At 40.0% G+C, this 18,623-nt stretch overlaps 1 protein-coding gene across 1 annotated transcript in view; it reads left to right on the top strand.

The window, feature by feature from the left end:
• LOC145394828 (netrin receptor UNC5C-like) overlaps nucleotides 1-18,623 on the top strand; it is a 203,455-nt gene that overhangs the window by 169,765 nt on the left and 15,067 nt on the right. The window contains exons 10-17 of the mRNA XM_080268627.1: nucleotides 9,193-9,675; nucleotides 11,054-11,092; nucleotides 11,569-11,771; nucleotides 13,567-13,878; nucleotides 14,819-14,990; nucleotides 15,623-15,768; nucleotides 17,527-17,761; nucleotides 18,400-18,562. Of these exons, the coding sequence (XP_080124753.1) occupies nucleotides 9,193-9,675; nucleotides 11,054-11,092; nucleotides 11,569-11,771; nucleotides 13,567-13,878; nucleotides 14,819-14,990; nucleotides 15,623-15,768; nucleotides 17,527-17,761; nucleotides 18,400-18,562 (1,753 nt within the window). The remainder of the gene's footprint in view (nucleotides 1-9,192; nucleotides 9,676-11,053; nucleotides 11,093-11,568; nucleotides 11,772-13,566; nucleotides 13,879-14,818; nucleotides 14,991-15,622; nucleotides 15,769-17,526; nucleotides 17,762-18,399; nucleotides 18,563-18,623) is intronic.

Here is an 18,623-nt window from a genome sequence, read left to right on the forward strand (position 1 = left end):
TCAGAGAGGGGGATGTGAGTTGGGAGCAGGGCAGTGAAATGGCGGGGGACAGGGCGACATGGAGGCGTTTTGTTTGTGGCCACCCCAAACGGGATTGAGGCGTCTGGCAATAGATAGATAGATAGATAGATCTTCATAAGATCCACACAGCATACACTTCTTACAACAGTAGACACAAGTTTACAACAATATGAATGAGCTAAGCCTTAAATGCCATCCCCAACACAAATTAATTACCAGAATCTACAACACAAGCATGGAGGATAACACCACATACTGTATTGGCTTGCCTGCTGCTTATCCAGTAGACAAGCACTTGTTAAGCCGCAGGACATGTCATCATGAACACAGAACTTCCTTAATGGAGTTCCACAGGGCTCTGTTCTTTCACCCACACTTTTCAAATGGTATGTGCATGAGATTTGTACACCCCAACTACCCACAAACATTGCTACATATGCAGATAACATTACAGGTACCATAACAATCACACACAACATTGCAGACACAGTCTGTACACTGCAACAAGATTGCTTCACCACACTTCAGGCATAGGTCGAGGACTGTAGACCAACTACTCCTAGGCAAATCCACCACTACACTCTTCACCAGAAACAGTCTTGAGCACAGTTACACCCATTACCAAACACTCAACAAAAGGTCTGTGCCACCACACACCCATTCCACTAAGATCCTTAGAATGGCAGGTGATACTGGACTCACCTTCAAGGTCCATATACTGTACAAGACATCAAGAGGCAGTGCACCTCAAGCCTAAATGCACTTAAGGCAATAACAGGGACACACTTTGGACAACAAAAAGAAATACTATCCCAACTGTACAGATAATATATCAGATCACTGACATCCTATCCCTCCCTAACATGGGCTTCCATTATGACATCTTGAGGACCATACAGAACAACACTCTACACATCATCACAGGCTGGACAAAATCCGCTCTCACAGCTTACTTACACTATGAAACTAAAGTCCTTCCTCTGAAAGCATATCATGATATGAAGGGCAAGTACATCTATGTGGCTGTTTGTGCCTCATGACAGAACCACACAACATTACTAGACACATAAAGCATCACCACACAGACATTTCCTGATTTCCTTTAACAACATCCCATTTCCCGACATTTGTACACTAGCAGTGAACAAATACCTACCTATTCACTTCACGTGCAGGGCAACACAACATTGCAATTAGAACACCATATTTCAAGTCCCCCTCTTGACAGTGATCCATCACAGGTATCCCTAAATAGGCTGACGAAGTTCATCTAGCTGGGCTTATATCAGGACATCACTCAACCCTCCTCGGTTACCAGTTTATGAAGCACCGCACTGCACAACACATGCCACACTGTGATGCAAACACACCATCATCATCAGTGGTTTAGGGAACCTCATGTGTGGTCAGTGGGTCTGTTGGGCCAGGAATGTCCAGGATTGAGCAACAACAACAATAACAACTCCTATGATGTCTTTTTTTTTTTTTTTTTTTTTTTTTACTTCAGTGGTCTTTTTTTTTCATGTTATTCACAAAAAGTTTTACTCGGCTTCATGCAAATCTTTAGCAGTGAGGAGGCCAGTGAAGGCCATAACTGACTTGCAGTTCAAGAAGTCCCTCCAGAATAAAATCATTGTGAGAATAAACTAAAAATTATATCACTGTGTTAAATATCATTTTTGCAATAAATTTTAACTATGAATTTGTATTTACCTATTTGTATTTACCTATTTGTAGTATACAGGAATTGAGCAATGCTCGTGTTGTCCTGTCTCCATATCCACATTTATCAAGTCTACCTTTACACACATGAATGTTTTTCTCATGCACCACCTCTTTGTCTAAGTCGTTCCAAATATTTAAGAATGTACCTAATTGTGATATACACGGAATGTACTATGCTCGTGGGTTTCCGTCGCTGTTTCTCAATAAGTCGAATTTAACTTTAAACTCGTTTAAGTTTTTAGACTGGACGATCTCTTTGTCCAGGCTATTCCATAAGTCTATACTTCTGTAAGGAAAGCTATATTTCTTGATATCTTTCAAGCAGCTTGACTTTTTCAATTTCATTCCATGTCCTCTTGTTGCTCTCTTATCCCATACAAACAGATCTTCTTTGTCAATTTTATCTACTCCCACCATGGTCCTGAACACCGCAATCATGTCTCCCCTCTTTCTCCTTTCCTCTAACGAAGGCAAATCCAGTTTTTCCAGCCTCTCTCTGTATGATAGGTCTGTCAGACTGGGGACCATCTTGGTTGCTGTTCTTTGTATTCTCTCAATCTTGTTTATATCTTTCTTTTTGTGTGGGGATCACACTACCGCTGCATATTCTAACCTGGGGCGGATCATGGCCACTATCAATTTTTTCATCATTTCCTCATCCATATAATGAAATGCTACTCTTATGTTAGTCAAGAACTTATAAGTCTCTCCAACTATCTTGTTAATGTGCTTTTCTGGTGACAAACTATCTTGGACCAGCACTCCCAAATCTTTCTCTTCTCTCCTTTTTGTGATTAATTCATTACCCAAAAAATAATTCAGTGATGGTCTCCTGGTACTTTTACCCATTTCCAATATTTTACATTTCTTTACATTAAATTTCATTTCCCACGTCCAGCTCCAATTGTGTATCCTATCCAAATCCTCCTGCAGTATTTTACAATCCTCCTCAACCTCTGTCTTCCTCAAGATCTTTACATCATCAGCAAACAGACTCGCATAACTGTTCACTCCATCTACCATATCATTTACGTAAATCAGGAACATTACTGGCGCCAACACTGAGCCTTGAGGGACTCCACTTGTTACTTCCCTCCATCCAGACATCTTTTCCTTTATTACTGTCCTCATTTGTCTGTCTCTCAAAAAGTCTCTCATCCATTCCAGAAGTTTCCCCTTTAGTCCTCCTATATATTCTAGTTTCCACATTAGTCTCTTATGAGGTACCTTGTCAAAGGCCTTCTCTAAGTCTAAGTACACACAATCCACCCAACCATCTCTCTCCTGTACCACATCAATCGCTCTTGAGTAAAAGCTCAACAAGTTTGAAACACATGACCTTCCACTTCTGAATCCAAACTGACATTCAGCCAAAATATTCATCTCTTCCAGATATTTTATCCATCTGTCTTTCAGGATTCTCTCACACAATTTTGCTACCATGCTGGTTAGAGACACTGGTCTATAATTCAGGGGTTCTTCCCTGTTTCCTCCCTTGTAAATTGGTACCACATTTGCCCTCTTCCATTCTTTTGGCACTTTCCCCTCTTCCAGTGAGCATACAATTAAGCTGTGAATTTTATCCGCCAGTTGTTCTCTGCATTCCTTCAGTACCCAATTAGAAATTCCATCAGGTCCTGGGGCTTTCCTTACATCTTGAGTTTCCAGTAATTTATACACTTCCTGCACCTCCACTTTTATATCTTTCATCACCGGAACATTTCTAATCACTCCCTCCCCTTCCACAAGCTCCTTTTCTTTAGTGTGTGTGTGTGTGTGTGTGTGTGTGTGTGTGTGTGTGTGTGTGTGTGTGTGTGTGTGTGTGTGTGTGTGTTCTTACCTAATTGTTCTTACCTAATTGTATCTTTACAGGAATGAGTCAAGCTCGTATTGTCCCGTGTCTTAAACCATATTTATCGTACATATCCTTAAATTTGTGAATTGTTTTGGCACACACTATTTCATTCGGTAGTGCATTCCACTGATCAATTGCTCTATTTGGGAAACTAAATTTCTTTATGTCTTTATCACCTTTCCTTATGCAGTTTTTTGCAGTGTCCTCTTGCTGATGCTTCCCCATAGGATAAGTAATCATTTATGTCTATTTTCTCCTTCCCTGATATGCATTTATATAGCATTATCATGTCACCTCTTCACCTTCTCTCCTGTAGTGTTGGTAGATTCATTTTATTTAGTCTTTCTTCATAGCTTAGATCTCTTAAGCTTGGTACCCATCTTGTAGTGGCCCTTTGAACTTTTTCAATCTTGTCTATGTGTTTTTTGAGATAAGGATTCCAGACTACTGATGCATACTCCAGGGTTGGTCTGATGAATGATGTTATGATCTTTCTTAGCATGTCTTCATTTATGCATGTGAATGCTATTCTCATATTTGCAAGCAGTGTATACATGTTCCGTACTTTCTCACTGATGTGGTCAGCCGGAGAGAGTCTGTTATTGATAATCACACCTAGGTCCTTCTCTCTTTCTGATGTGTGTAGGGTTTTATTTCCTATCGTATAATCCCAATCAGGTCTTTTTCCACTTTTACTGAACTTGATTACATGACACTTGTCCACATTGAATTCCATTTGCCATGTATTACTTCATTCATGAAGTTTATTTAATTCTTCTTCTAGCTCTTTACAAGAGTCTGTGTTAGTAATTCTCCTTTGTATTTTTGCATCATCTGCAAACATATTTAAATAGCTTTCATTTCCAGTGTTATAGTCTATATCATTTATATACACTAAAAACATGATTGGTGCCAGCACTGAGCCCTGTGGTTCTCCACTAGTCACTTCTTTCCGTGATGAGTAGTTTCCCCTTAGTACTGTTCTCATTTCTCTTCTTGTGAGAAAATCTTGCATCCAACAAAACAATTTGCCTCGAATTCCTCCTTGATGGTACAGTTTCCATAAAAGTCTTTCGTGTGGTATTGTGTCAGATGTTTTCTTGAAATCTAAATAGATACTGTCCACCCATCCTACTCTTTCCTGTAATGTGTCTGTTACTCTGTCATAGTAGCTCAACAGATTAGTAACACGTGCGTGTGTGTGTTCTTACCTACCTAATTGTTCTTACCTAATTGTATCTTTACAGGAATGAGTCAAGCTTGTATTGTCCCGTGTCTTAGACCATATTTATCGTACATATCCTTAAATTTGTGAATTGTTTTGGCACACTATTTCATTCGGTAGTGCATTCCATTGATCAATTGCTTTGTTTGGGAAACTGAATTTCCTTACGTCTTTATCACCTCTCTTCTTATGCAGTTTTTTGCAGTGTCCTCTTGCTGATGCTTCTCCATATGTTAAGTAATCATTTATGTCTATTTTCTCCTTTCCTGATATGCACTTATATAGCATTATCATGTCACCTCTTTTCCTTCTCTCCTGTAGTGTTGGTAGATTCAGTTTATTTAGTCTTTCTTCGTAGCTTAGGTCCCTTAAGCTTGGCATCCATCTTGTAGCGGCCCTTTGAACTTTTTCAATCTTGTCTATATGCTTTTTGAGATGAGGACTCCAGACTATTGATGCATATTCCAGGGTTGGTCTAATGAATGATGTTATTATCCTTCTTAGCATGTCTTCATTTATGTATGTGAATGCTATTCTCATATTTGCAAGCAGTGTATACATGTTCCGTACCTTCTTGCTGATGTGGTCAGCCGGAGATAGTCTGTTATTGATAATCACACCTAGGTCTTTCTCTCTTTCTGATGTGTATAGGGTTTTATTTCCTAACTTATAATCCCAATCAGGTCTTTTTCCACTTTTACCAAACTTGATTACATGACACTTGTCCACATTGAATTCCATTTGCCATGTACTACTCCATTCATGAAGTTTATTTAATTCTTCTTGTAGCTCCCTACAAGAGTCTGTGCTAGTAATTTTCCTTTGTATTTTTGCATCATCTGCAAACATATTCAGATAGCTCTCATTTCCAGTGTTACTGTTTATATCATTTATGTACACTAGAAACATGATTGGTGCCAGCACCGAACCCTGTGGTACTCCACTAGTCACTTCTTTCCATGATGAGTAGTTTCCTCTTAGTACTGTCTTCATTTCTCTTTTTATGAGAAAGTCTTGCATCCAACAAAACAGTTTGCCTTGAATTCCTCCTTGATGGTACAGCTTCCATAAAAGTCTTTGGTGTGGTACTGTGTCAAAAGCTTTCTTGAAATCTAAATAGATACTGTCCACCCATCCTTCCCTTTCCTGTATTGTGTTTGTTACTCTGTCATAGTAGCTCAACAGATTAGTAACACATGATTTTCCTTTTCTGAAACCAAACTGTCTTTCTGTTATCATACTGTGTTCTTCTAGATGATTTACCCAAGCTTTTCTTATAAGTTTTTCTAATACCTTACTTACAACACTGGTCAGTGATACTGGTTGGTAGTTGAGAGGATTTTGTCTATTTCCTTTCTTGAATAATGGGACTATATTTGCTTTTTTCCAAATATCAGGTAGTTTCCCTTGACTCAAGGATTTCTTGAAAATTAAAAATAATGGTTTACTTAACTCCTTTGCACATTCTCGTAACACCCAACATGAAATTTCATCAGGACCACTTGCTTTTCCTCTGTCTAATCTACTTAACTCCTCCTGTATTACTTTTTCTGCTATTTGTATATCTGGTAGTATGTGTGGACATGCGTGTTCCACATATTCCCTCTCAAAATTTTTTTCTTCTGTAAAAACTAATTGGAAATTCTTATTTAGGTCTTCACAAATATCTTTCTCTTGTGTATAAGTGATTCCCTCGTCCGTGATGGATTGTATTATATCGTTTACTTTGGTTTTGCTTCTGATATAGCTGTAAAACAGCTTTGGTTGATCACTACTTTTATTTATTATATCCTCCTCAAACTGTTTTTGGGCTTCCCTCCTTATTCTTGTATAGTCGTTTCTTGCCTGTTTGTAATTATTATACGCCCTTTCACTATTGTGTCTTCTGTATCTATTCCACAACAAATCTCTTCTTTCTTTTGATTTTTTACTTTCTGTATTGAACCATTTCCGTATTTTCTTATCTGCTTCTTTGTGCTGTGGGATGTACTTCTGGACTCCTGTTTCATAAAATTCACAAAAATTTTTATATATAGCATTTAAATCTTGTCCTCTAAGCTCATTTTCCCTATCAACTTCTAAGAAATACTTCTTTAGGTCTTGATAATTTCCCTTTTTATAGTTTAGTCTCTTATTGTAACTGTCATTGATGTTTACTATGTCATATGCTATCCTGAAGTTAAAATTTAGTACTGCATGATCGCTTTTGCCGAGTGGAGGGTGATATATTAAACTGTCAATGTCATTTTCTTGTCTAGTAAATATTAGATCTAGCACTGAAGGTACATCAAGTCCTCTTTTTCTAGTGGTTTCCCTCACATGTTGCGTTAAGAAAAACTCTTGTACGAGATCCAGGAGCTTTTGGTCGCAACAGCTTTCTTGGCTGTTTATATCTAGAGTATTCCAATTTATATTTGTATTGAAATCCCCAGTTAGTATAATTCTTTCCGATTTCTCTTCCATTTTATGTAGCAAGGATCTTATACCCTGAATTGTACTCTCTGCCAGGTCCTCATATTCGTCTCTTTCCCATGTGTTTGATCTGGGTGGCATATACAAATTGGCTACAATTACTTTACCTTCAGATGTGTCGATCTCTACTGCAATCAGTTCTACTTGTGATGGTATATCTAGGTTTATTTCTTTGGCTTTTAGATTTTTCTTAGTTAATATTATAATTCCTCCTCCTTTTTTTAAAAATCTGTCTCTTCTCCATATATTGTATTCCTCTAAGTTTAGTATGTCATTGGATATCCTTGGTGTTAATTTTGTCTCAGTTAGGCATATTATTTGTGGTTCATTATCTTTGACATAATCATTCATCTCTATTAATTTAGATACCATTCCATCCACATTTGAGTACATCAACTTTATCATCTTGTTTATATACTTGTCATGACATGGTTCTACTAACTTCCTCCTTTTTCTTCCATCCTGTTTGTGTACCACTTTCATACCTGCAATCCTATTACAGTACTTTGTAAAAAATTTCTTCTTGTCCTCTTCTGATCTTCCCTCATTTTTTGTTTTTGCTTCCTCCCTTTTCTCTTTCAGTAATTCCAGTTCCTCTTGTGTTAGGCATCTTTTTATCCATACATTTTTGAACTCCTCTTTTTCCATAAGATTCTTTGCATTTTTTAGTATATCTTCCACAGTGTTTACACTCTGGAAAGTCACCTTTAGAGGTCTTGTCTTGCTTTTCTCGTATTTCCCTAACCTTTTGTGTTCCTCTATGTCTTTACTACAGATTTCCTCTTATACTTCTTTCAGTAAGCTCATTACATTTGCCATCTCCTTTTTGTCTCTAGTGATTTTGTTTTTAATTTCTTCCTCTTCTATACCAGTGATTACTATTGATTTATTTATTTCTACTGAATCTCTGACTAACTTTGGATTGTTTTGGATTATTCTTTTCACTTCCTTTTTAATGTTTTTTTCCTCCACCCTTGTTTCTAAGTCTTTCTTTACTTTCACCATTTCAGCATACGTGGTTTCTACATCATATTTGTAGCTTTGCACAGCTTCATTCACCTGTGTTATCTTTTCCTCAATATCACTGCTCTGGTCCATAAGACTGCTTGCTTGTCTAATTGTCTCTGTGTCATTTTTTAACTCTTCCATAACACTCTCGTGATTAACTACTGTACTTCCCATTTCACTCACTTTCTTCCTAAGCGTGTTCAATTCCACTGTTAGTTCACTGATGGTTGTGTCTTTCTTATTGGCCTCCCTTCCCAGTTTTTCCATCTCTTCCTTTTGCAAGTGCATTTGCTTCTTTATTTCATCAATTTCATTTTTGAAAGCCATTTCTAGTTTGTGTACACGTTCAGCCAGTCTATTGTGAGTCTCCACTTCAACCAGTTCTTGGTAGAAATTATCATTTTGCTTTTTACTTTTATCCCTTTTCTTTTCCAAATTTGTTTTACTGAACTATGTATCCATTTTGTAATACTAAATGAAGAGTATGTACTTACACTTTCCGCTTGTTGCTGTAGTATAAACAAACCCAGCTGACTCAACGCATCATGGTTCTTTGTTGTTTGAACCAGTGTTATTTGAACTTATTATTTCTTTTCCTTTTAATAATGAAAAATCATTTAGTCTAACCTGGTACAGAGCTTGACTCATTCAAAGATACTTATTTAGGTAATGCCTCTTGCAGTGTTGAGCTGGCATGGAGCGCCGGTAACGGACGTCTACATCCGACGATGCCGTGTGTGTGTGTGTGTGTGTGTGTGTGTGTGTGTGTGTGTGTGTGTGTGTGTGTGTGTTTCTGAATACCAAAGTTGTATAAGATATAGGGCTTTTCAGTAGCAAGACAGCCTGCTGTAACATGAGATATTTTATATTTAGTATCTCCTTGCAGATCACCCACTACCATTCTCCTCAGACTTGGGCAAAAAGGCACCAGACCTGACTCATGGTGTGGCTGGCTTAGCTCCACCCACTGCAGCCCCCAGCCTCTCCCTCTGTTATGATCGCCCCTACAGTGACCCAGTCTCTGTAACCAGTAGGCACAACCCTAGCAGGCAGGATGGGTTGTTTGAAGGCCAAGTTGGATCATATGAAGACCAAGTTGGGTCATATGAGGAACACTACTCAGCACCTGTAAGTGGGAAAGGGGAAGGAAGCATTATGACCTCCTCTGAACATCACTATGATGTCCCACACCTTCGACTCCCTCACTTATACTCCCTCCAGCACTCAGAAGCCTCACAGCTTCTCCTGCCCTCCCAGTGCACCCAGGAGGGGGGCTGCCAGGGGCCACTGGACTCCACTGCATCCTCCCTGGAGATGCCACCCAGAAGTGAATCACCTGCCTCAACTACAACCAGTGATGCCACCTCAAGTAAATCAACTCATGCTATACATGTTAATTAGTTACTTTTTTCATCTAAGAGGAGAAGGCTTGTAATATTTCCCTCACTTGCTTAGGCTCACATGTCACCATTTTATACACAAAACACATTGTCTAAAACAAGGTATGTTAGGGAATTCCATTTGGGGACTCATCTCATTTTGTTTCATTGTATTTCATATATAAAGGCTCCAACACACTTGTATGCATCAACCTTGGTCATCTAAAGGCATCTGATGAGTGTATGATGATATTAGTTTTTATTTTTATTTATTTTTTATTTAGTATAGGCATTACAGTTTTGTTTTTATTATGTGGGTGACTTTTCAAGAGGAGCATTGAAGGCTTACTGAAAGTCAGATGTATATGAGAGTTAAATCCTCTGACTGTTTCCTGCCACAGCAGGAAACAAGCCCACAACTTACCATTTTGCCCCTATACCCTTATGCTCTGTACTTTGTTTTTGGTATGGCCTCAGGCTCATTGGAAACATGAACCTGGTAGACTGCAGGCTTAAGCTGCCCTTCTCCTTTAGTTCACCATCCTCCTTGATTGTATCAGTGTCATCACACAGAGGCCTCCCTCTCCAGCACTGTAGCATTATACAGCATATTGGGGTTAATGGTTTGGCCACCCAGGCTGAAGAATTGTATTTGTATTGACTGTTTGGCAGTAGGAAGATAATACAGGCTCTACACATAAATATGAGAGACTATGCAGAAGTAAGATTTATAGGAATTTTATACGTAAATAATAGCAAGTTTGAAGTAGATAAGTACAGTAATAAAAATTTCTTTCTGGAGAAACTTCATGGATATGTAGCTAAATGATAGAAGTTAATTTAATACGACTGGGAGGAGATATACTAACCAACTTAACAACCACTTCACTCTCACAGCTTAGAATTTGAGATGCAGGCATAACAAGAGATATGCATGGGAAGTTTTTAAACAGATCCTTTTCTTATTTCAAAAGCAAAATATAGTTCATGATAGTTCTCCTCTTGTAACCAATATCTATTGCTGAAGGAAGAGCATGAGGCATGGGAAGAATCAACACTCTCTGTTCATTGTCTTTCCAACAAAAAGAAATTTGAGTTATGAGAGCATGTTACCCTAAGTTTATTCATACAGCCTGCCCCTGTACGTCTTTCACCTCTGCATTGTACTTGTGATCCCAGGGTCATCTGAACATGCACTCAGTGGATTGTAGGCTCAAGTTTCCATTCTGCGGTCCACTTTTCTCCTTTTGGGTGATGGAGAGGGAGTTGAAGGATGTTTGTATAACTGGGCAGCAGAGCCACCCAGTTACTGGTGTCACCGAAGCATGGAGTTCTCTTGAGACCTAGTACTCATCTCCTGTTCCACAGTATCAAGACAAACCTCGGCCTTGTGCTCTGAGGCCCCCAGTCCCCTGAAGATGGGGATGTTGGGTGAGGGGTGCATGTGAGGGATGGTGATGGGGGCAGGGGTTTGCTTGATGTGGTAGTTGGATTAGAATACAGAACTGAAATAGATACAGCCATGTGAATTTTAATGACACCATTACCATATTTACATTGTTAGGTTCAACAGAAAAGCAAAATCATCCGGCATTAGATGGAACAGAATACCAGAGTTGGTTCACCCATAAGCGAGGTACTAGATATTGCACAGCTTACTAACAGTTCCACTCCACAGTATCAAAACTAAACTTTTGTGCATGCTAGGAGGCTCTTCACTCTCTAATGGAGCTGGGAGTGTGGTGGTGGAGGGTAATGACTGGCAGGGGGGGGAAGAAGGAATAGAATAGGCCACTAGAGTTATCCCCTCAATGAGTGTCAGTTGTAACATTATATAAGCATTTATTCCACAGCATCAGGATCAACCTCTGCTACATTCCCAGAGGGTCCTCTCCCCCCAAAGGAGATGTTGACGGAGGGGTGTGCATGGGGGCTGGTGACGGGGGCAGGGGGTCGGCTGGAGGTGAGAGGGTATGGGGTAGTGTTAACCATACCCAGTGGTGCCCTCCCCCCAAATGTGCAACAAACGTTTTTTATGGCCGTCATGCCCAGTCCAGTACATACACCAGAACTAGCCAATAGGCAGGTGGGTTGACTACTTTTTCTACTGTACTTGTATCTGTCTGTTTATCTAACTAATCATTGTACAGTATGTGTCTGTGGGTACCAGTTTCTGTCTCTTGTCTACCTGTCCTTTTATCTGTATCTGTATATCAGTATACTGTATATCTGTGGCCAGACATCGTAGGGCCTCATTCTTGGTGTCTGAAGATTTCATAACACCATTTCCTTGGTATTGTATCCTCTTATAAATACTGGTGTAGACCATATTGATATGAAAATGATATACTGTAAACTGCATACAAGAGAATGATAAGGTATAATATGTAAACTTAACCTACAAGGAAGAGGTATATACATGTACCACAAAGCTTCCTGTGCCACCTAAGTATTGCCCTTAACCCACTGAACCTGGGGACTTTTTTTTTTTTTTTTCCTGTTTCATTCGGCACAGGATAGACTTTGTGAACTGAAGAGGTTAGATTATTGATGAGGTTATTATCCTGATAAACCCTTTCAATATGAAAGGTCTTTCCTGTGTTGGATACGATGCTTCAGTAATGGGAAGAGTAAAGCAACAACAACAGCTAAATTTAAAAGATTAATATCAGAATTGGTGACCATGAACAATTTGCCTCCTTGTCACCCGTTCCAGTTGTTCTTTACTGAAAGCACTCTTATCATTTTATCATCATCATCCCCCCAGCTTACTTTCCCTTTGAAGGAAGGAATGAGGTACGGTCCAGAGAGCAAGGAAAATCTGATAAAGGAAGAACTATCAAAAGTGTGCCCAATTAAATGAGATACACACTCAGCCACTTACCATTCAGACCCCCAGAATCTTGACTCCACTCCATAGACATAAATATTCACACTTACTTGCTTTCCATTGTTACAAATTAGTTCCTTGATTTGGGTGACATCTTTTTGGTTTAATATTACAGGTGTCAGATGCCATCCAAGGAAAAGCTGCTTGTATTCCCAAAAGCTGTGTCTGACACTAGTTTGGAAAGTCTACCCTGAGCTAAATAAAATTGTCTGGAGATGGTACAGAAATGAAATAGAAAAGATGCCATCGGACATGACACTATTTGCATCAATTTGGTACATGCTGCATTGTTCCTTGAACTGATGCAGGAGACGTATGCCCTCACTTGGTGACACTAATATAGCCAGATGGCTCCAGTGCCTTTATATAAACACCTTTTGGTGTACTTCTGATCCCCCTAAAGGAGGTTGGTTGAATAGGGAAGGAGGGCAGTGACAGCTTGCAGTCCACAGGGTTCACCTTCTGGTAAACCTGGGACCACGGTAACAACAATTTCTGAAATCTTGATCAAGTAATTTTTTGTTAATTCTCACTGATATCAACCTGAGAAAAGTTTCTCATACTAACAGAGTTTACTAATGCAATTTGTAACTGCTCTGGTTTCTAGGGTATATCCTAAATTGAATAAAATCATCAGGAGATAGCAAAAGTTAATTGAAAGAAACATCCCCAGGCTCACTGGGTTAATTGCATGATTTACAACTGTTTCAGTTACAGTATTTAACTTGGATTTCTGAACAATTTCAAGCTTTGTCAGGGGTAAAAACACTTGTAAATTAAGCACTTTGTGAGATTCAAATACTTTATGAAATGCTCTGTATAGCATACTTTTGTATGAAGGAGTAAAGATGCTGATGAATTAATAAGATTTTTCACATAACCCCTTGAGTCTCAGGTCAAATTTAATATCTCATACATACCATCTACAGCCTAAACCTCCACATACAGTACTTTCACACTTCTCAGTTCTTGAATTTCTTCCTGCCCTCAGACACTGCTAAGCCCTGTGGTGTGGTGTGGTCCAAGCAACGTGTCTCTGCTCAAGCCAGCAGTCCTCTCCTTCGAGCACTGTGCCTCACTCCAACATGCACCCTGGCGCTTCCACATCTTTGCTTCCACTCCATCCTCGTCTAACCCCATATCTGGCACCTCCATCTCTACCTCCACCACTGCCTCTAATTCCTCCTCCTCTTCCACCTCCTCGTCACCCTCCGGAGGGCGTGAGGCAGCATGGAACCATATTATTACCACAGGGGAAGAGGGGATTGACACTCCTGTTTTTATGCAGCTGGATGGATCCCAGGTTTGTGTTTCAGTGTTAGTTATAATCTATCCTTAATTTCGTTTCTGTGATATATATATATATATATATATATATATATATATATACTGGAGGGAAGGAAGAGGTAAGGCAGGAACAAAGGGACAGAATATATATATATATATATATATATATATATATATATATATATATATATATATATATATATATATATATATATATATATATTGTATATATATATTCTGTCCCTTTGTTCCTGCCTTACCTCTTCCCTCCCTCCAGTATTACTGACAAATTACATCCTCTCAATCTACCTTATCTCATTCCTCCCTTCAACCGTGGTAACTCATGCCACCCTTATACAACCATTTTTTTTTTACCTGATCTTCCACATTTTAGCATTGCCAACTCATGCTTTCATTTCATACAACATTCCCCACTCCAGCATTACTTACTCATTCCATCATTATACCCTCCTCTCTGTGTCCTATCTCATCACATCCCTTCCTGTCATGTTCTTTCTCCTATGAATTCCCATAAATCTTCCCATACTGTGCCTTCTCTTATTTTGCTCTCATAATCTTCCATAGCCAGCATTCTCCTTCCCACAGGTGTATGTTTAGACAAAAATGCTACAGAAATTCAAGCTGGTGAGTGAGAGTGCTAGGTTGAGCTAGGGACATTAATACTTTTCCTTCTTCACTCAGTCTCATATCACATGTATAACCTCCTTGTGCTGCAGGAGAGGGAAGCTTTCACATTGTATCTGTAGCACCAATATAGCCAAGTGGTTCTGCTGCTCAGTTATACAGATATCCCTGACCGCCCTTCCTCTTCCCCAAAAGAAGGAAGGTGGACTGCAGGGGAAGGTCAGCTTCATCCTGCAGTCCACCAGGTTCAGGTTCAGATGAGCCTTGGGCCTCTACAACACTTTCCCTTACAACTCTCCTGCCCTCCACAGGTGCACATGATGACACAGACACTACAAAAGTTTGTGCTGGTGGGTGAGAGTGTTGGGTGTGGCACAGTGGTGAAGCAGGTAAAGGTGGTGGCAGCAGCTCCCCCACCCACACCATCAGGGACGCTCACCATCACACTGCACGTCATTCAACACACTACCGCTGCTCTGGCTGGTCAGTAGTGGATTTTGTTTGTGTATCAAGTTTCAACCTTTAATCTGTCTGCTTATCCATAGCCAGGTGCCTTAATCCTGGAAGGTGTGGCCATGAACAGATTGCCTCCATGTCACCCTGTCCTACACAGCTTGCCCTTTCTGCAACTCATTTATGTACCTCTCCACATCCCTCCAGCTCAGCCTCAGTTTCCTCATTCTCGTCTCCCATTCCATCTCGCTCACATACACTGTCCTAGTCCTAGTCATTCTCAGTTTTCATTCTCTGCATGGCCACACCATCTCAGGGTATTTCTCTTAATGCTTTCCAGCACACATGTATCAACACAGTGCTCACCTTCCTCAAGCATTAACCTTGGTATTACAGTATTTACTAGTTAGTAAGTAGTGCATTATCTAAACAGATCCAAGATAATCATCTTACCTGTCAGTAATTACAGTACATGAACAGATTCGTCTGACTTACTGGTAACCAATTCAGCCAAAGAAAATATTTTGTCATTTTCATTTCTTTGGTTAAAAATAAAATCACATCATATTAATGGCATCATTGGTCAGTATGTACTGTAGTTTGGCTATTCTCTTTCCAGTCTCCCTTGTTTGCCCTAGCTAACTCCTGTTCGTGTTCCTCAGGACTGCGTCGTCAGGAGCGAGAGCATGGCGCCAGCCTTCTGGACATGCCTAAGGTGTTGCTGCTTCAGGACTGTGGCTCCAACCTCTGCCTCACCCTCGATGATCTCACCCCGGGCTGGAACATCAGGCCAGGCACACACTATAAGGTCAGAGTGTGCATGTGAGAGGGAAGGAGGGAGGGAGTTTGTATTAGAATGATTATCATGTCCTGATATCAGTGTGTGACTTTACCAGATGGAAGAATTATACGCACATTTGGACACGTTATTTGTTGGGAGGGTACAAAACTGTCTTGAAATTTCTTCTCATTCTGCCACTCACAAAGCATCATTGGCATACTGTGAAGTTAGCCCTTTAAATCTGATGACATCTGTTCTCTTTAATACTTGCTATCTCCCGGTCATTTTATGCAGACTAGAAGATATTTTAAGCATTGCAGAGGTAAACTACAATGTCCTTTTATGAGCACAAGCGTAAGAGATCAACTAGAAGTGTGTAAGTGAGGTGGAAGGGGAGGAAAAGGGGGAGACAGAGGATGAGATGGAGAGGTAGAGAGGTAGAGAGGTATATAAGTGAAAGGAATGTTTATTAGAGAGAAGGTAGTCTAATGGTGGAGGACAGGGTGACATGGAGATGTTCATTTGTGGCCACCTATTCTAATCACATAGAATACAAGAGGTCTTCCCAAAGCTGAATAAAATTGTTTGGAAATAGAATACCATGAAAAAAAATAATCATAAAGCAGGTAAAGATATTCTGCACGCTTATTGGTGTTGGTTCATCCTGGCTTCTGCAGCCTTTTTTTTCTGTTGGTGCAGGTTTATATCCAAGGGGTGGTTGGGGTTTATTGCTCACGTAATGCCACTCAGGGATGAGTGAGGCTGGTCATTCTCATCTTAAATGTCGGGACCAACTGCCTAGCCCCGGGCTCCTATGCTCCTCATGGGGCAACGTAGGATTGAATGATGAATGAATGAATGTACTGTATATCATTTAATCTCTGTTTAACCCATTCATATCCTGATGATTTTATTCAGCTTAGGATAGCTTTTTTAAACTGGAGGGGTTAGGTACAGCCTTAATAAACCTTTAAAGTATGAGAGGCCTCTCCTAAGTTTAATAAAATCATCTTATAGCAGCAGTAATGAACTAAAAAGGAAATCACCTGGACTCAAGAAGTTAGCAGCCCAAACCCCCAAAAAAGATCTTTTAGGAACTGGGAAGCAAGGGGAGGGGTGGGGGGAAGGTCATGAGTGTGTCCTCTCTTTCCTGAGTTGAATAAAACTGTCTGACAGGAGCAAGAATATAAGGGGGAATCACCTGGATTTGAATGTGTAACTTTCATATCTGTCATTCATTACTCATTTTCAGCTTTACATCTGTTTTCCTTGTAGTGTGGATCATATGGGTTCAGCTGATGGCACTCCTCCACCTTGCTCCGTTGTGTGCTAGCTCTGTAGTATTACCTAAGCTTTGGGTTCTGGACACACTTCCTTATCTTACATTGTCCTCAGATTGCCTCTGCCAACAGCTTCTACGTTTCTTCACCTAACTCCTCTGGTCCATCATTTCCAGGCATGGATTGGGGAGGGTCCATATGCCCCTCCCTGTTTTTGGTAGACCAATGATTACTTATAGTAAAATAAGTGTTATTTACCATAATATATGCAATAAATATATTATTAACTTGCATTCAACTGTCTTATTGTGGACCTATGATTAAAACAAGTAAAATAATGGTGCATTTTGTTTTTCGTATTGCACTGATGCATTGATAAGTCTGCTAGATATCATGCTCCCTCCCCCTTTTCCAAAGTGCTGGATGTGGCCCTGCTTTCATCATTTTCAAACCATCTAAGTCTTCTCTTTTCTACTTTCTGATGTTTTTCATTCCGCTACCACAGGAGATACCCTTCAAGGCACTGTGGGGGGCAAGAAGAGCACCAGTGAGCGTATCTTTCAGTGTAAGTCGTGCTGATGGCAGCAGCACCTTGCCCCTCTCATGCCAGGTGATGGTTCAGCAGAAGGGCTCTGCTGCCACCCAGCGGCAGGTTATTCACATCAACTCTGACTTCCCCTATGCCCCCGTCGCTGTCCCGCCCCCTGCCATATCCCTGGGACCTCCTCGCACATCCACTGGTTGGTTACGATTACTGTATGGTAGGTTAAGTTAGATTAGATTATGTTAGACTAAGCTGGTTTATACACATCAGCTCTGGCTTCCATTGCATGTGGTTTGTTATTTTCTATCTAACTGGGTTAGGTCATATGGTTGAACTCTTTTATTGCAGTTGGTATCAGGGGAATCCATATGATCAATGCTGTGTGGAAAACAGACAGAACTGGAAATGATAATATGCTAATTGGTGCATTGAATACAGGACAGTATTTTATTCAGGCTGACCTCAGAAGATTTAATTCAACTGAGAAATTCTAGCAATCAGAGGCATCAGAAACCATTGCAAGCAAACTTTTGTCTTCTTGTGTACTCAATAGTGATATAGTAAGTACTCATTAAAAGTCAACCTTTTTTGAGGTTCTTTCTTGCTATGAAGGCCACATTAAATAATGTGCTGTACAGAAAAATTGCCTCCTAAATTCCATTGTTACTATATAGTTGATGTACCAGTTTCCCTCATGTTCAATGCCAGTTCTGTTGAAAAATTTGTAATACTGTATCTTGGAGCACATCCTTTATGCATTACAAGGACCACCTGAGTATTTGATTAATTTACAGTTTACCATGTCCACACACATTAACCTCCATCACTGTACAGTAACATCAAGCAGTGGATGTTCATCACTGGTGGAGCTAATTCCCGAGCCTGGAGTGTTCTGCCTGCCCCAGCAGCTACGAAAGGAACTGTGCTGCTGTCTTGACCCACCCAGTGCACTTGGCAATGACTGGCGCATGTTGGCCACCCGCCTCAGTGTTGACAGGTGACCGACTGATGTCACTTGGTTGATTTTTATACTATTCCTTTTGATTTTCTCCTATTCC

This window comes from Coenobita brevimanus, chromosome 28 (genome assembly GCF_032717465.1).
Source record: "Coenobita brevimanus isolate Jiangsu-jjx chromosome 28, ASM3271746v2, whole genome shotgun sequence".
NCBI classification, from domain to species: domain Eukaryota; kingdom Metazoa; phylum Arthropoda; class Malacostraca; order Decapoda; family Coenobitidae; genus Coenobita; species Coenobita brevimanus.